The sequence below is a fragment of the Neospora caninum genome, chromosome Ib (assembly GCF_000208865.1).
Source record: "Neospora caninum Liverpool complete genome, chromosome Ib".
NCBI lineage: Eukaryota > Apicomplexa > Conoidasida > Eucoccidiorida > Sarcocystidae > Neospora > Neospora caninum.
Window position 1 is genome coordinate 1,774,517 of NC_018386.1, and position 13,490 is coordinate 1,788,006.

The 13,490-nt window shown below is 55.5% G+C and overlaps 1 protein-coding gene across 1 annotated transcript; it reads right to left on the bottom strand.

The window, feature by feature from the left end:
- Positions 1–659: 659 nt before the first annotated feature.
- Positions 660–12,229, bottom strand: NCLIV_004520 (conserved hypothetical protein; the record flags this gene model as incomplete). The annotated part of the gene is made up of 11 exons (XM_003879961.1): positions 660–864; positions 1,751–2,331; positions 2,685–2,799; positions 2,932–3,176; positions 3,653–3,829; positions 4,307–4,426; positions 5,961–6,066; positions 6,564–6,634; positions 7,104–7,945; positions 8,406–11,270; positions 11,725–12,229. The coding sequence occupies 11 exons, from the start codon at positions 12,227–12,229 to the stop codon at positions 660–662; spliced, it is 5,832 nt and encodes a 1,943-aa protein (XP_003880010.1).
- Between the last annotated feature and the right edge of the window lie 1,261 nt (positions 12,230–13,490).

Here is a 13,490-nt window from a genome sequence, read left to right on the forward strand (position 1 = left end):
CACAGGAGTACCGCATTGGTACGTTTGCGGGAAAGCGCGGTTCCGAAGGTTTTCCTTTCCCTTGCCGGAAGAAGTCCACTCCCTGGATATACCCACGAGGATACGCGCGAGAAACAGCCTCTCTCGGCAAGCACCTTCCGCGCGCAGCGCGTTCGCAAGAGCAACTTTTTTTTAGGATCTCTGACCCATAGTTCACCTTCAAAAGTGGTTGCTCCCCGGTACTTTGCAGCTTGGAAATACAAACATGTACGCGATCAACGGCTTGCGTTCCCTATCCAGAGTCTGAACAGAAGAGCCGCATCAACACACGTGTGCGGGAACACGAGTTCTTGAGAGCGTCCGCCAAACATGGCCTCGAAACAAAAAACGCCGGACGCGCACCCGTGTGAAGTTTCTCCCCTCTTGCGCGAATTCCCCTGCACAAATATGCTCGGAGGAATACCTTGGCCAGAACCTGATATCTCCACAAACACACAGCCTCTCCTGCTTTACACCGAAACTTCGGCGCACACGCACTGCCGGTTCTCTGCATGCACCAAAAAGCGGGATGCTACCTTGACTCCTCGCTTTAGGAGTCAAGGTAGCATCCCACGAAAATGCAAAGCGGCGGAAAAACGCCGAAAAATCGAGGCGGCGTCGCTCCTCGAATCGACAGAAACCTAAGACGGTGGCAGCGGAGTCAGAGAAGGCCCCAGTGCCGCATCAAAAACGGCTTGGCCCTCGGGCGACACACGCCCTGGACAAGGCGCCGCGGCTCCCAGAGGGAAGAAAATCCGGAAAAAGAAAAGAACGTGGAGAAGCACAAAGTACAGATAAAACGCGAGTCGGTGGGCGCCGCTGTCCGCCAGGACGCGGCTGAAGTCCCTGAAGACAGTGACAGGCAGCGAAAGCCACACAGGGATGCCAGCGGAATAGGGAACGACGGCGTAAGAGGGACAGGACAGAAACAAACGGTTGAGGCAGGACTCGTGAGCTGTACAGACACCGTGGGACAGTTTACGCGGGCGGGAACTCGGCAGAAACAGAGCGTTCGCCTGCTTGAAATTCTCCATTTCGTCTGTGCAGAAAGAGTCGATCGCGCCACAGACCTTCTCTCTTTCCACGCTCCGACACACTGCCCATAATATCGGAGAGGCATTTCCTCTGAACAGTGCGTTTCTCCCATTCCACTAAACACATTCCTTTTCACTCCCCTTCATGCCTATGCATGCACACTGTTATGAACAAACATATCTATCTATCTATCTATCTATCTATCTATCTATCTATCTATCTATCTATCTATCTATATCTATCTATCTCTATCTATCTCTATCTATCTCTATCTATCTCTATCTATCTCTATCTATCTATCTATCTATCTATCTATCTATCTATATCTATCTATCTCTATCTCTCTCTCTCTCTCTCTATATATATATATATATATGTTTTGATACTTGTGTGGAATACTTGCAGACATTCCCGTTTTCCCCACTAGATGCCCCAGAATTCTCTCCCCCGATACATTTGTCTGACTCGATCTGCCACGCCCTACACAGCCGGGTGTGGTCACAGGCGAGTCTGCGTCTCTGTGCGTCGTTTTGAATGGATTTTTCTCTCCACCTGAACGCATGCCCACCTCCGCAACCGTCCACAGCTCGATCTATCGTCTCACACAGAACACGAGGTCTCTCTTTTCAGCATCGCCTCTCCCCGATGCTTTCACACCAAAACGCGCCTCGCTCCCCTTCAGTGAGTCTTTCCTTACTTGAAAGGGCGGTCGACAGGTTGCCACGACTTCGCACGCCAAGGTGTTCCTACACCGCTTCGAAGGTCGCCCCAGATCGCTCTCGCGTAGAGTTTGACATGCCGAGCGGCTCTCCCTGCCCGACGCGCAGCCGCCATGAGGCTTCCGCCTCTTTCTTCTCTCGTGCGAAGCGAGGCTCGAAGTCCCCCTGCGACGCCTTCCTCCTCTGCTCCACCTTCACCCGCCTCCAAATCGCGGGCCGTTCCCGGCTCTCCGGAGGACGCCGAAGAAGCTGTTCCCTTCTCGCGCTCTCTCTCGCCTGCAAACTGCGCACTCTTGGATGGCTTCTCCTTCGCCGGTTTCTTCTTCTCGGCTTCGCCTCCGACGGTTTTCATTTGAAGCCGGTAACTCAGCGCGTTTCGCTCGCTCGTGAGGAGGGCGATTTTCTTGTCTTTCTCCGCAATCTGGCCTTGCCAGTAGGCAACTTCCTCCTCCCACCGCCGCCCGTCGGGAGCCTCGGTCTCCGCGAGCTGTCGCCCGTGAGACAGAGAAGACTGTGCGGAGAGAGCCGAAGGCGCTGCGGTCGCGGCCTCCAGCTCGGCCTGGAAAAGGGACAGCAAAGTGAGAGGAAATGCAGAAGACACCCTCGGAAACGGAAAGACCAGCACACAGGATGCTTCCGGAGAAAAACGGAGGTCGAGCACGCGGCGCGACGCCCGAGGAAGCAAAAGACGAGACGGAGGAGAGAGAGCGCAGAGAAACGACGTGAAGAAGAGGATGCAGACACACAAGCAGACGTTTATCGATATAAAAAAGTTTCTCCGTTTCTCTTCTTTGAGAACGCTACACGCCCAGGCACGTTTGAGGAGGAAACCGCCGGACGACGTGTGTGTGTGTGTGGGCCGTGGACAGGGGCGCGGCTCAAACGGCTCGGTCCCAAGGAAAAAGTCGCTACCTTGAGACTGGCGATGGCAGTTTCCGCCTTCCCCTTTTGCTCCTCGACTTTCTTCAACGCCTCCTGCATATTCACTCGCTCGTCCTTCATTTCCTTCACCTCCTCCTGGAGCGCTCTGAAAGCAGAGAAAAACCATGTTTGCCTCAGAGTGAGGAGCACCTTGAAAACACGACCTAAGTGAAGTGCTCCACGGCGGTGTACATATACACCCCCTTCTTTTCTCGCTGTCTTCTCCCGCGTTTCTTACTGCAGTTCCCTTTGGAGGCGACTGTTCTCGACGTTCGCCGCGAGAAGCTGCGCGAGGTGGTGCTGCTCATCCTCTTCTCTCCTCATTCTCGTCTCTGGAATCTCTTCGTTCTCTTCATCTCCCCGGACCGGCCTGTCGGCAGTCGAGACACCCGAAGAATGAGCAGCGGAGAGAGCGCTGCCGCGACGCGAGGAAACCTTCAGCGCATCCACCTCCTTCTGTTTGTTGACGAGCTCCGACGCCAGCTGCACAAAAGACAAGTCACAACTCGCACCACAAAAACGTCCAAAAACCTTCGCCTCCGTTGAAAACGCACTGAGACGACAGTTGCATGCACAAACACAACCGAGAAGCGCTGGAAAAAGTTCTCAAGTGTCTCCATGCCCCAACACACATCAGGTTAGTAAGTACCTTCCCTTCTCTGGTGCTGTCTCCAGATCGAAAATACGACAGATATACACGTCGCCTCCAAACTCGACAAAAACAAACATTCTTGCAGAGCGCCATCTCCACGACCCACACAGCGACACCAGGCAACGAAAAACTGAAAAATAGCCAACCTCCCAGGCATATATACGTAGATATATATATATATATACGTATATATTCATGTACAAATACATATACGTATATAGACAGAGGCGCGTGTATATGTATCGGAATAATTTATCGGTATACAGATCTCCAAGTTGGTGTGTCGATCTGCTGCTTGGGACCTTACAGCGGCGTATTGTTGAGAAAGTTGGTGAAGTTCTCCCTTGGTGGTGTCGTGCGCAGCGACGGCAGCATCGCGTTCTCGCTCTATTTCCGTTTTTTCCGCTCGCCACTCGTCCTGGGCTTTCCTCCATTCGGCCGTTGAAGAGGCTGCGAGGAGTTGCCGCGACAGACGCTCTTCCTCCTGCGCGACCAGTAGAGAGAAACGGAAAGGAGGGACTTTTTACAGCAACCGCAAACCCCTAAAACAGGCACCCTGCGCTTGAAGCGACATGCGGACGAGCGCCACATCACAATGGAGATGTGCTCCACCTGCCTACCTGTTATCTTCCTTCTCAGTTGAAACAGACCAGCAGGGACTTCCTCTCTCTTTTGCCACCGTGCAACGCTCTTGATTCGGGGAGAGCTCTCAGCCGGACGGAGACTATACGCACTTGGTCTACTTTCACTTTGCTGCTTCGTGTGTACTCTCATCTGTTCACCTCTTCTTTTCCCCTTGCCTTTTCGCCGCTCTCCTTTTCCCCTTGTCTTTTCGCCGCTCTCCTTTTCCCCTTGTCTTTTCGCCGCTCTCCTTTTCCCCTTGTCTTTTCGCCGCTCTCCTTTTCCCCTTGCCTTTTCGTCTCTTTTCCAGTCTTCTTTGTACGCTCGGAAATAGCCTCACCAGGCGTCTCTCCCGCCTCAGTTCCTCTAGCTCGCACGCATGCTTCGCCTCGCCCTCCGCCAGCGCCGCGCGAAGCTTCGATGCCTCCCGCTCAGCTTCAAGCACGCGGGCGTGCAGAGCCTGGCAAATGGAGACAGAAGGGACATCGTCCCCGTGAAAAAACAGACGTCACCAACATATACACATATAAAGAGATCGATTCTACATAGCTGTTGAACGATATTTACACATACCTATAAATATATATATATATATATATATATATATACAATGCACGGGCATTAGTAACAGAAAGGATGGACTTGAAAGACGCTGCTGTCGCTGTGAGAAAGGACGAAACACAAATCATCCACCTGAGGCCTTTGGTGTATCTTGACAAGGCGCGGCATGAGACACACGTTTGGTCTTCACAACACACAAGCAAGAAAAAGATACAACTCTCGAGCGAACAGTGCAAATCTCCTTGCACTCGCAACGCAAACACGCATTTGCATTTATACACGTATACATATATATATATATATATATATATGTACATGTATATATATATGTGTGTATTCCGATGATGGGTTTGAATGGAAGAGAACAACGACAGACTTCACAGCCCGGAAAGCGAAACCGACTCAAAGATTAACGCGCATATCTATTCATATATTCATATCTGTATATATGAATATATCGTCTATGCATAGGCACAAGCATCCCTACACACACACGCCTACGCGCACAAATGCTCGCATGCATCAAGACGTGGAAGCGCATGCATGTACATGAATGGAAAAAGTGTCTTCGCAGGGTGGAGATGCCGCTTGACCGCGCGTGGTCAGACCCGTCCCATAGAGAAATCATTGAGCATGAGAGCTTGCGAGTGTACGCCTGTCTTCAACAGGGTGTATGTACACAGCTCTTCGCACGGTCTTGCTAGGATCCGCGTGCTCTTTTCTCTGCTAAAGAGGAGACAGGTGTCTCCCTCGTCATCCCAAACGCCGAAAAGCTGCATCTCGCGTCCCAGGACACGTACACTTCAGTCCCTTCCTCGCTACATTTTTTTCCTGTCCCCTTTCCTCACAGTCGTCTCACTCGATGGCCATTTCTACGGCAGCACGTTTCTTCTCAAAAATCACACGTCCAGAGTGCACCAAACCAGACGCTTAAGAACAACCTGTTTTTACATGGAATACGCCTCTTCTGTTCCACTCTTCTGCGCCTCCCATTTCCTGCGACGCTCTGCGCTCCCCTCACCTCCGTCTGCGTGCTGCGCTCCTCTTCTTCTCGCTTGCGTTCACTTGCAGCCGCATCCGTTTCCGCCTGGAGCTCTGCTTCCCGCTTCTCATGCAGAAAGTGTGCGACAAGACAGAAGACACCAGACAAGATCGACACAGACGGCAAAGACCGGTCGTGCGCCCGCCCGAACACTGCCGTGTTCTCTGTCCAAATCTGAAAAACGGTCCTTCTTTTTCGCGCCATCCCGTTCCTTTTTTCCGTTCCTTGTCTCCCAGTCGCCTTCTCGCCTCTGTTTTTGCTTCTTTTGCCTTCAAAGGGGTTACGGTTCGAGCGTGGGAACGCAAGGTCTGTCTGCTAAACTGCAAAGGTTTGCCTGTCTTTTTGTTGCAAAACACCCCTCAAAACTATGCGCCTTCTTTGCTTCGCCTACTTGCAGCCGCTCGACGCATGCACGCAACTGCGCCTGCGCGTCTCGCGCTTCGGAGGCCTGCGTCGACAGCTCGGCGATGCGCTCCGTCGCCTCGTGAAGCGCGAGACTGGAGACAGGGAAAACGGAGAGAACGCAAAAAGGAAACGGTGAACGGCGGCGAGGGGTTGGGGCGACGCAGGAAAAGGGAGACATGGAAGCACTCGCCGCAGAAAGCAGACAAAAACAGCGCCGACGAAAAAGCCATGGAAAAAGAGGCAAAAAACAGGGACGGAGACCGAGAACAGAAACTGAAGGGCTTTTTGAAGAGAAACACGGAACACATCCCACAATGGACAAGAGCGCGCGCGATGTGAAGATCACCGACGGATCAGCTGAGAGAACGAGAAAAAAACTGAAGAACGGAAGGAGAACGTCACAGAAGGAAGGCAAAGGGAAAAGAAAAAAGGAGAAAACACGAAGAGAGAATACGAGAGGGTACAGGGAAGAGACAATAAGAGAGAGAACAAGACAGAGGAGAAAGAGAATAGGGCGAGTGAAGTGAGGGAACCAGAAAGAGGCGTTTTAATCGTCGTGACAGGGTCTCCACCTGTCTTGAGGATTTACCTTGCTTCGTCAGCTTCCATCTCTCGAGTCGCGAGGGTGCGTTCTAGCGCCTGACGACGTTCCTGTTCCTCCTGAGAGGACCGGAAACACAGGAGACACGAGAGCGTTGAAACGTTTCAGTTTTTCTTTTTCCTTCGACTCAAAAGGCGACGGGAGGCCAAGCAAAAACCGGAACGGGATGCCCAGGACACCGCGCCAAGAGGAACTCGCTTCAACAGTGCACCTTCTCGGGGACAGCACCAAGACAGAGAAAAGACGAGAAGAAAAGACGCCCGCGGAAAAAACAAAGACGCGTGGAGCTGTGTCACGACAAAGCAGAAAAGACGCCCGAGGCGACGCTCTCCCTTTCTCTCCAGACTCTCTGCCGAAAACGAAGAGGCGAGCCGAGGAAAAGCGAGGCGCGGGAAAACGGGCAACGGAGAACGTGGATGCGTTGAACCGTCCTCCCGTTCGCCACTGCTGAGGGAATGCACGTTTCGTGTCCGAGCACAGAAAAGACGGTTCAGTTCAAAGCGTCTTCCCTGTGGAAAACCTGCTTACTTCCAGAGACTTCGTTCGCATGTCAAGGGAGGCCTGGAGCTCGCCGAGTTGCGCCTGCGCTTTCTGGAATCGGCTGTCTTCTTCTTCTCGCTTTTCGCGTGCCGCAACCAGTTGCTGGACCAAGTCAGTTCTCTCTTTGTCGAACGCGGCCGCGAGGGCGGCGCCTCGCGATGCGACAGTCTCCAGTTCTGCCGTCTTGGCGCGCAGTTCTTCTTCGTACTCGCGGCACTTCCTCTCGTGGAGCTGTGCCTCGACCTCGAGTTGCTGCTTCAGATTCTTTGTCTCCTCCTCCAGCAGCGCCTGCAGGCGGTTGCTGAACTCGCGGTCTGCCTCGATCTCCCGCTCCTCCTTCCGTTTCTCCGCCGCCAGCCGTTCCCTCTCCGTCTCTTCTCGGAAATGCTGTACCTGCGCCTCCTGCAAAACGAGCGCCTCTTCGCGCTTCCTCACTTCCTCGCTCAACTCCTGTTCACGCCGCCTCTGCGCGACGATCGTGGCGTCTCTCTTGTCCACCTCCGCGATCCACTCCGCCTCCTTGGCGCGCAAACGCGCGAGCTCCTCTTCCAGACGCTTCACGCTCTCCAGCTGCGCTTCCACTTCTCTCTGGAGGCCCAGCTTCTCGCGGTCTCTCTCTCGTTGCTGTTCCCGCTCGCGTGCTTCCTCGTTCTCTTTCTTCTCGCGCTCCAGCGCGACTCGCAGACTCTCCACCTCCGTCTCCTTCGCCTCGAGGCGAGACTCCAACTCGGCCGCGTATGCCTCTTTCTGCTGAATTTGCCTCTGCAGGCGCACGTACATCGACGGCGTCGGTTGGCCGCTGCTCGCCTCACTCTGCGGATGGTCCGACTCTGAAACACGAGAAGGAAACCGAAAACACGGAGCGCGGATGCGACGAAACTCGGAGACACAGCAACTCACCAGACACAGAGAGAGAAGAACCCCAGGGCAGAAGAAACGCACGCGCGTGGGGACACGCCAGAGAAAAAACAAAGCCCGATCGGAAAGAGCTTGTCTGCTGTAAGGGAACACGACTCTCAAAAAAACCGGACGCCCTGTTCTTTTTCATCTCTCTCCAGAAACACAAATACATCGGCACCGAACAACGGGTCCCACCTTACAAAAAGAAGAAACCACCACGTGTGCACGCGTATGCAGCTACCTATTTACCTATACACATGCATATATCTATATACATATAAATATATATACACATATATATAAATATATATGTATGTAAGCCTACGCGATATGTGTGAAAACATACAAGAAAGATGCATTAAAGGTGGGACTTGGCTGTGACTTCCTCACCGATTTTAGATCCACACGCGTTCGAATCGTCTCGGAAGGCTCCCCCCGTTCTGGAGACTTTCTCCTCCGGTTTCCAGCCAGCCACCGACCCGGAAGGTTTCCTGTCCTGAGTCTGAAGCGGCGAACCTCCCCCCCGACTCGCACTGCTTTCGCTGTTGCGTCGGCTAGCCAAGTCCCTTTCGTTCTCGCCAGTGGTGACAACCGCGGCGACCGCAGATCGCAGAAGGACGTCCTGGCGCGCGGCATCCTCTTCACCAGTCGACGAGGTACTTGGCCCAGACGGGAGAGAAGGATCGGGGGGGTTGAAACGCCCTTCACTGTCGCCCAATTTATCGCAGTCTCCTCTGGACCCGTTTCCGGTCTTGTCTTCACTCTCGAGTTCCTGGCTGGCCCGCTCCTCCAGCTCTGTTTCGAGACGAATCGCGTCTCCTGTCCAGTCAGTCTCTCTCTCGCGTTCCAGCACGTCTGCGAGACTCCCCGAATCTCGCCTCTCTCCCTCTCCGTCCTTCTCCACTGACGCTTCTCGTTCGCGCGTACGAGCACTCGATCGCTCGTCTCCGCTGTCAAGACTGCCGGGCGTTGACTCTCGGCGCTCTTCTGCGCGCTCCTCGAGTGCGCCTCGAGGTGCGAAGCCGTTCTTCTCCCTCTCACCGAGAGTTTCGTCGCGCGACCCGTTTACACCGAGTGCCGACCATCCGGAAGAAACGGGAGAAAGTTGAGCAGCGGCCCCGACCGGTGTACGCCCACCTTCAGGCTGTCGCTCCTGGGCGTCGTCGGAAGACGCGCCTCGCGAACTCGGCCGGCCCGAACCCGCCGGGAATTCAGCTGTACAGACACCTGAATCCGGACTGTTGTTTGCAGGCAGGAGCGCCTTCAAAGACACTGGAGGTGCCGTGGAAAGGCCCCGCGGACTTGCGACGGATTCTGCACACCCTTCGAGTTCGTGGAGCGCCTTCTCTGCTAACTGAGAATCGCCGAGCAACCGCTCCACCCTCGGCGACGCGGCAAGGCACAGCGCCTCGTCCCTCGGGGAACCGACGCATCGATCCGGAAGTGAAGAGACACCCGAGGAGAGTGGGAGAGAGCCGGGCGCCCCAGACAGCGGAGCAGAGACCAAAGACGGAAGCCCAGACGACGCGTCAGAGACTGGAAACGAACAGGAGGGTACAGAGAGATCAGGAGACGCGACAGAATCAGGATGCGAAAGCGACTGTTCACAGTCTTCCTTCACTTGCTCCGAGGGATCACGAGAGCCCGACGCGCTCGGCCCTGCCGGCGAAGCAGACGCGGCTTCAGTCTGCGTAAAAAACGCGTCATACCGGCTCGCCGAAAGAGGAGCCAAAGGCTGGGAAAGAGTCGTCGACGTGAAAGATCCATCGAAAGGTGAAGCGGAGTCCGCCGGACTGTGCTGGCTGCGCGCGTTGCTACTCGTTTCCCCTGTAGGCACACCGTGCGAGGACGGCGTCACATGAACCGAGTCGAGGGCCTCCCAGCTGCGGAACGAGTCGCCTTCTCGCCGTCCGTCCCTCTGTGCTTCCTGCTCTCGCCACTCTGCCTCCTCCTGCGTCTCGCCTTGGCTCCTCCAGACGCCCGTGTCTCCACAGTCTAGCCCGCATGGTGGCGCACAGAACGGCGAGGAGACAGTGCGAGAGACAGCCGACAGCGGCTGAGAGAGAGAAGGCCCAGACGACGGAGACGCGTCCGACGACCGGAGCGAAGACGCGTCAGAGGAAGGGACCGGACAGGAAAGACACGAGACGGGAGCATGTGCAGGCGAAGAGAGACCGACGGGCTGCGAAGCAGAAGAGACAGATTTCGAGGGAACAGAAACAGATTCCGCTCCGCGATCCCTGAAAAGAGAAGACGTGGGGAGAGAAGACGTGTGGAGAGGAGACGTGTGGAGAGAAGACGTGTGGAGAGAAGAGACGGGAGAAGGAAGAAGATGGGGATTTGAACCTCCACCGTCGCCCTCTGGTTCCTCGTCAAACGGACCCCTCGGGCCCGCCAGCGTTGCTTCCGCTCCCTGAGGCGTAGACGCGTCCCCCACATCCTCTCCCGTTTCCAGCTGACAGCCCCTCGCGTCTTGTCTCTCTGCATTTGGCCCGGAATCCCTGTGGCGTTCTCGCTCGGCCTTTCCTTCCGTCTCTTGATCGACGCGGTCCTCGCCAGCGAGTCCTGCTGAAGGCCACGACCCTTTGCACGCTTCTTCGTCCGAGAGAGTGAAATCATCATCCCACGCCGAGGGAGGCTGGCACCCGTCCTCTCTGTCCTTTTTCTCTCGGCCTTCCAATCGCTGTCCGTCTCCAACACTCTCTTCGAAGCAAAAACCTTGAACAGCGGCCGAGGTGGGATCGCCTCTGCTCACGTGATCCCCTGTTTGCCATGCTCTCTCGTCGCTTTCTCTGCCTTCTAGTCTGCCTTCTAGTCTGCCTTGTTGTTTGCCTTCTTCTCTTTCTTTCTCTTCTTCTGTCTCGTCTTCTTTCTCTTGCCTTTCTTCCGCGTCTTGACCGTCTCTGTCTTCGTGGTCTCTCAGACGCCCGAAACGAGCTGAGAGAGCAGCGGCTGCCCGAGCGGCAGCGGCCGTTGCGGCTTCGACAGCTGCATGCGACGATCGACTGACTGGAGAGTCACCTCGGTCTTGTTCGTCGCTCTTCCTCAGAAAGAGAGATCCACTGATTTGCCTTCGTTCGCGTTCCGTTCCCTCTCTGTCTCCTTCCGTCTGCTCACCGAAACCTGCGGACGCCTCGACGGCGCCGTCCTCGCCCTCTGTCCTCTCTGTCCCTTCCTCAGGCTCCTCGACGGAAAGCAGTTCTTTTTGGAGAGACGAAAATGTGTCCTTCAACACGCCCATGCCCCACTTCATCCCTGAAAGGACGCGAGAGAAAAAGCACATGCAGAAGCAACATGGCAACCGAGAGAGCAGGCATGCGATGCATCTGCAGCCGCGGTCGAGGAGACACGATTCACCGAGCCTCTAGTGGAAAAACTCGGCCTCTGTTCCGTTGCGTGCGGAAGACAAGGGAGAGAGGACGGGGGATCGCATTTCCCCTCTGTTTCTTCCCGTGACCGCTCTTTCTCATCTCCCTTCGCCTCTCGTCCCACGACTTCTGTTCTTCTCTCGTGAAAAACCCCGCCCGCCTCTTTTCTCCCTTCGTCCTCATGTTTAGTGTCCGCGTCCACTGCACACTTGCGTGTCCGTGTCCCCCCTTTCTCCCTTTTCTCGGTCTTCACGCTCTTTCTCGTCAGCTGGTCGGTGTCTCCCTCGCTCTTCCCTTTTCGTGGCTGTAGTCGGCTGCTTGTCTCTCCTCCCCGCCCTTACCTTCTGAGGCGACAGGAGCCGCATTGGCAGCGGCTGCAGGGGCCGCTCGACTCGCCGCAGCCGCCACGCGTTCTGCGACGGCAGTGACGCCGCCGAGATTCATCCAGCTTTGCGAAGGCTCTGCATTTTCCGTCTCTTTGCCTCCATACAGATGCTCCGTCACAGCTGAGACGCTGAAGTTCATCCACGAGTTCTTCTGAGTCTGCGGTTCGCCGTCGTCGGAACGCCCCTGCACACCCAGCCAGCTGCTGGCTGCGCCGGCGGCGAGTCGCCCAAAACGGAAGCCTTTTTCCTCAGACAAAGACGCAGACGAAGGAGAAGACTGGGGCGGAGAAACTGGAGAGGACGCGTCGCTTTGAGCGGAAGACGCAAGAGAAGGCCCAGGCGGAGGTGACGGCGGCTCAGGAGCGGCCGGGGCCTTCATCTGGGGGAAGAGGGGAAGCGGATCGTCTGTCTCGTCCTCTTCCTCCATGAGGAAGTCATCGACTTGGCGAAAGATGTCCATTTCGGGTTTTGAACAGCGAGCGAGGGGGGAAATGGAAGACGGGGAAAGGGGCCGGAGCCCGCCAAGTTCCGGAGATTTGCCGGTTCCAGTCCCGTCTTGGCTCTCGACGGGCGCCGGACAAACACCGCAGACAGCGGTTTGGTCCCAGGAGAAGTTTCGGACAGTGTACCTTTTTATGCACAGAAGAATGGGGACAGTCTTTCGGCCGACTCGGCTGCCGACGCCAACGGGGACCCCGGCTGCTCAGAGTCGCGAATCCCGGATGCAAAAAAGGAGAGAAGAAACGCGGGGGAAAGACACTGAGCATAACACAGAAAGGGCCATGGACTTGGGGACGCGAGTCGTCCGTGGCGTGTCTGTTTTTGTGGCGGTTTGCCTCTGTGCGGATTTCTGTCGCCCGGTCACATCTGCGCAGTTCGCTCTCGCCCCTCAGCGAGTTATTCGGTTTCTGAGGAGTTGCCTTTTCTCTCGGTCGCCTTTGGTGTCGTTGTCCTGCGTTTTCCCGATTCCTTCACCTGTCTTGCGGCGTCTCTTCTAGGGAGTGGGGTTGGGAGGCAGACTTCGAAGTGCCGCGTCTGAACCGAGGAAGCTTCTAACGAAGTCTCGAGCGCAAATGGGCCGCAGAGGTTTGCCTCTTTTCTCCGTTTTCGAGCGAGTCTTCGTGTACACGAAACCCAAGGCACAAGGGGAAAACCGGGAAACAACCTGGACGGAGAAAAGTGATCGGTGGGCGACGACCGGTCGTTCAGACGAGAGACGGGCCGGGGACGAATTCGCAGAGACGAGAAGGACGCGAGAACGCGCTTACCAACACGAAAACGGAGAGACCAATGCTTTCTCTTTTCGCCTCTTTCCCCAGGAAACCCGAGGAGCCGTAGGGAAACACTCTACAGAAACCAGGAAGTGATCGGGACACTTCTTCCCTGCGGGCGCAGCGGAGCAGCTCGTCTGTGACGGGAGATACACCGCGATTCTTTCAGGCGGGAATGTCTCTCTTGGACCGAGGAGAATTCGCGTTCAAGTGTAACTCGGCACTCAAGAAATTCGGTTTATACATCAGAGATGCGGCAAATAGCCCTCCCAAAAAAAGACGTACCTCCCTGTCAGCAGTCGGCCGCCGACGCATGCTGTCAGGTACGGGAGAATGGACAACAGGCTTAGGCACCGCACAACAAATCTCTAAAAATTATCCTGTTGTGAATATAGGGTTCCGCGGCATGGTTTGCCTTCGTGGAAGACTTGAGAGCTCCGAAGTTTCAGC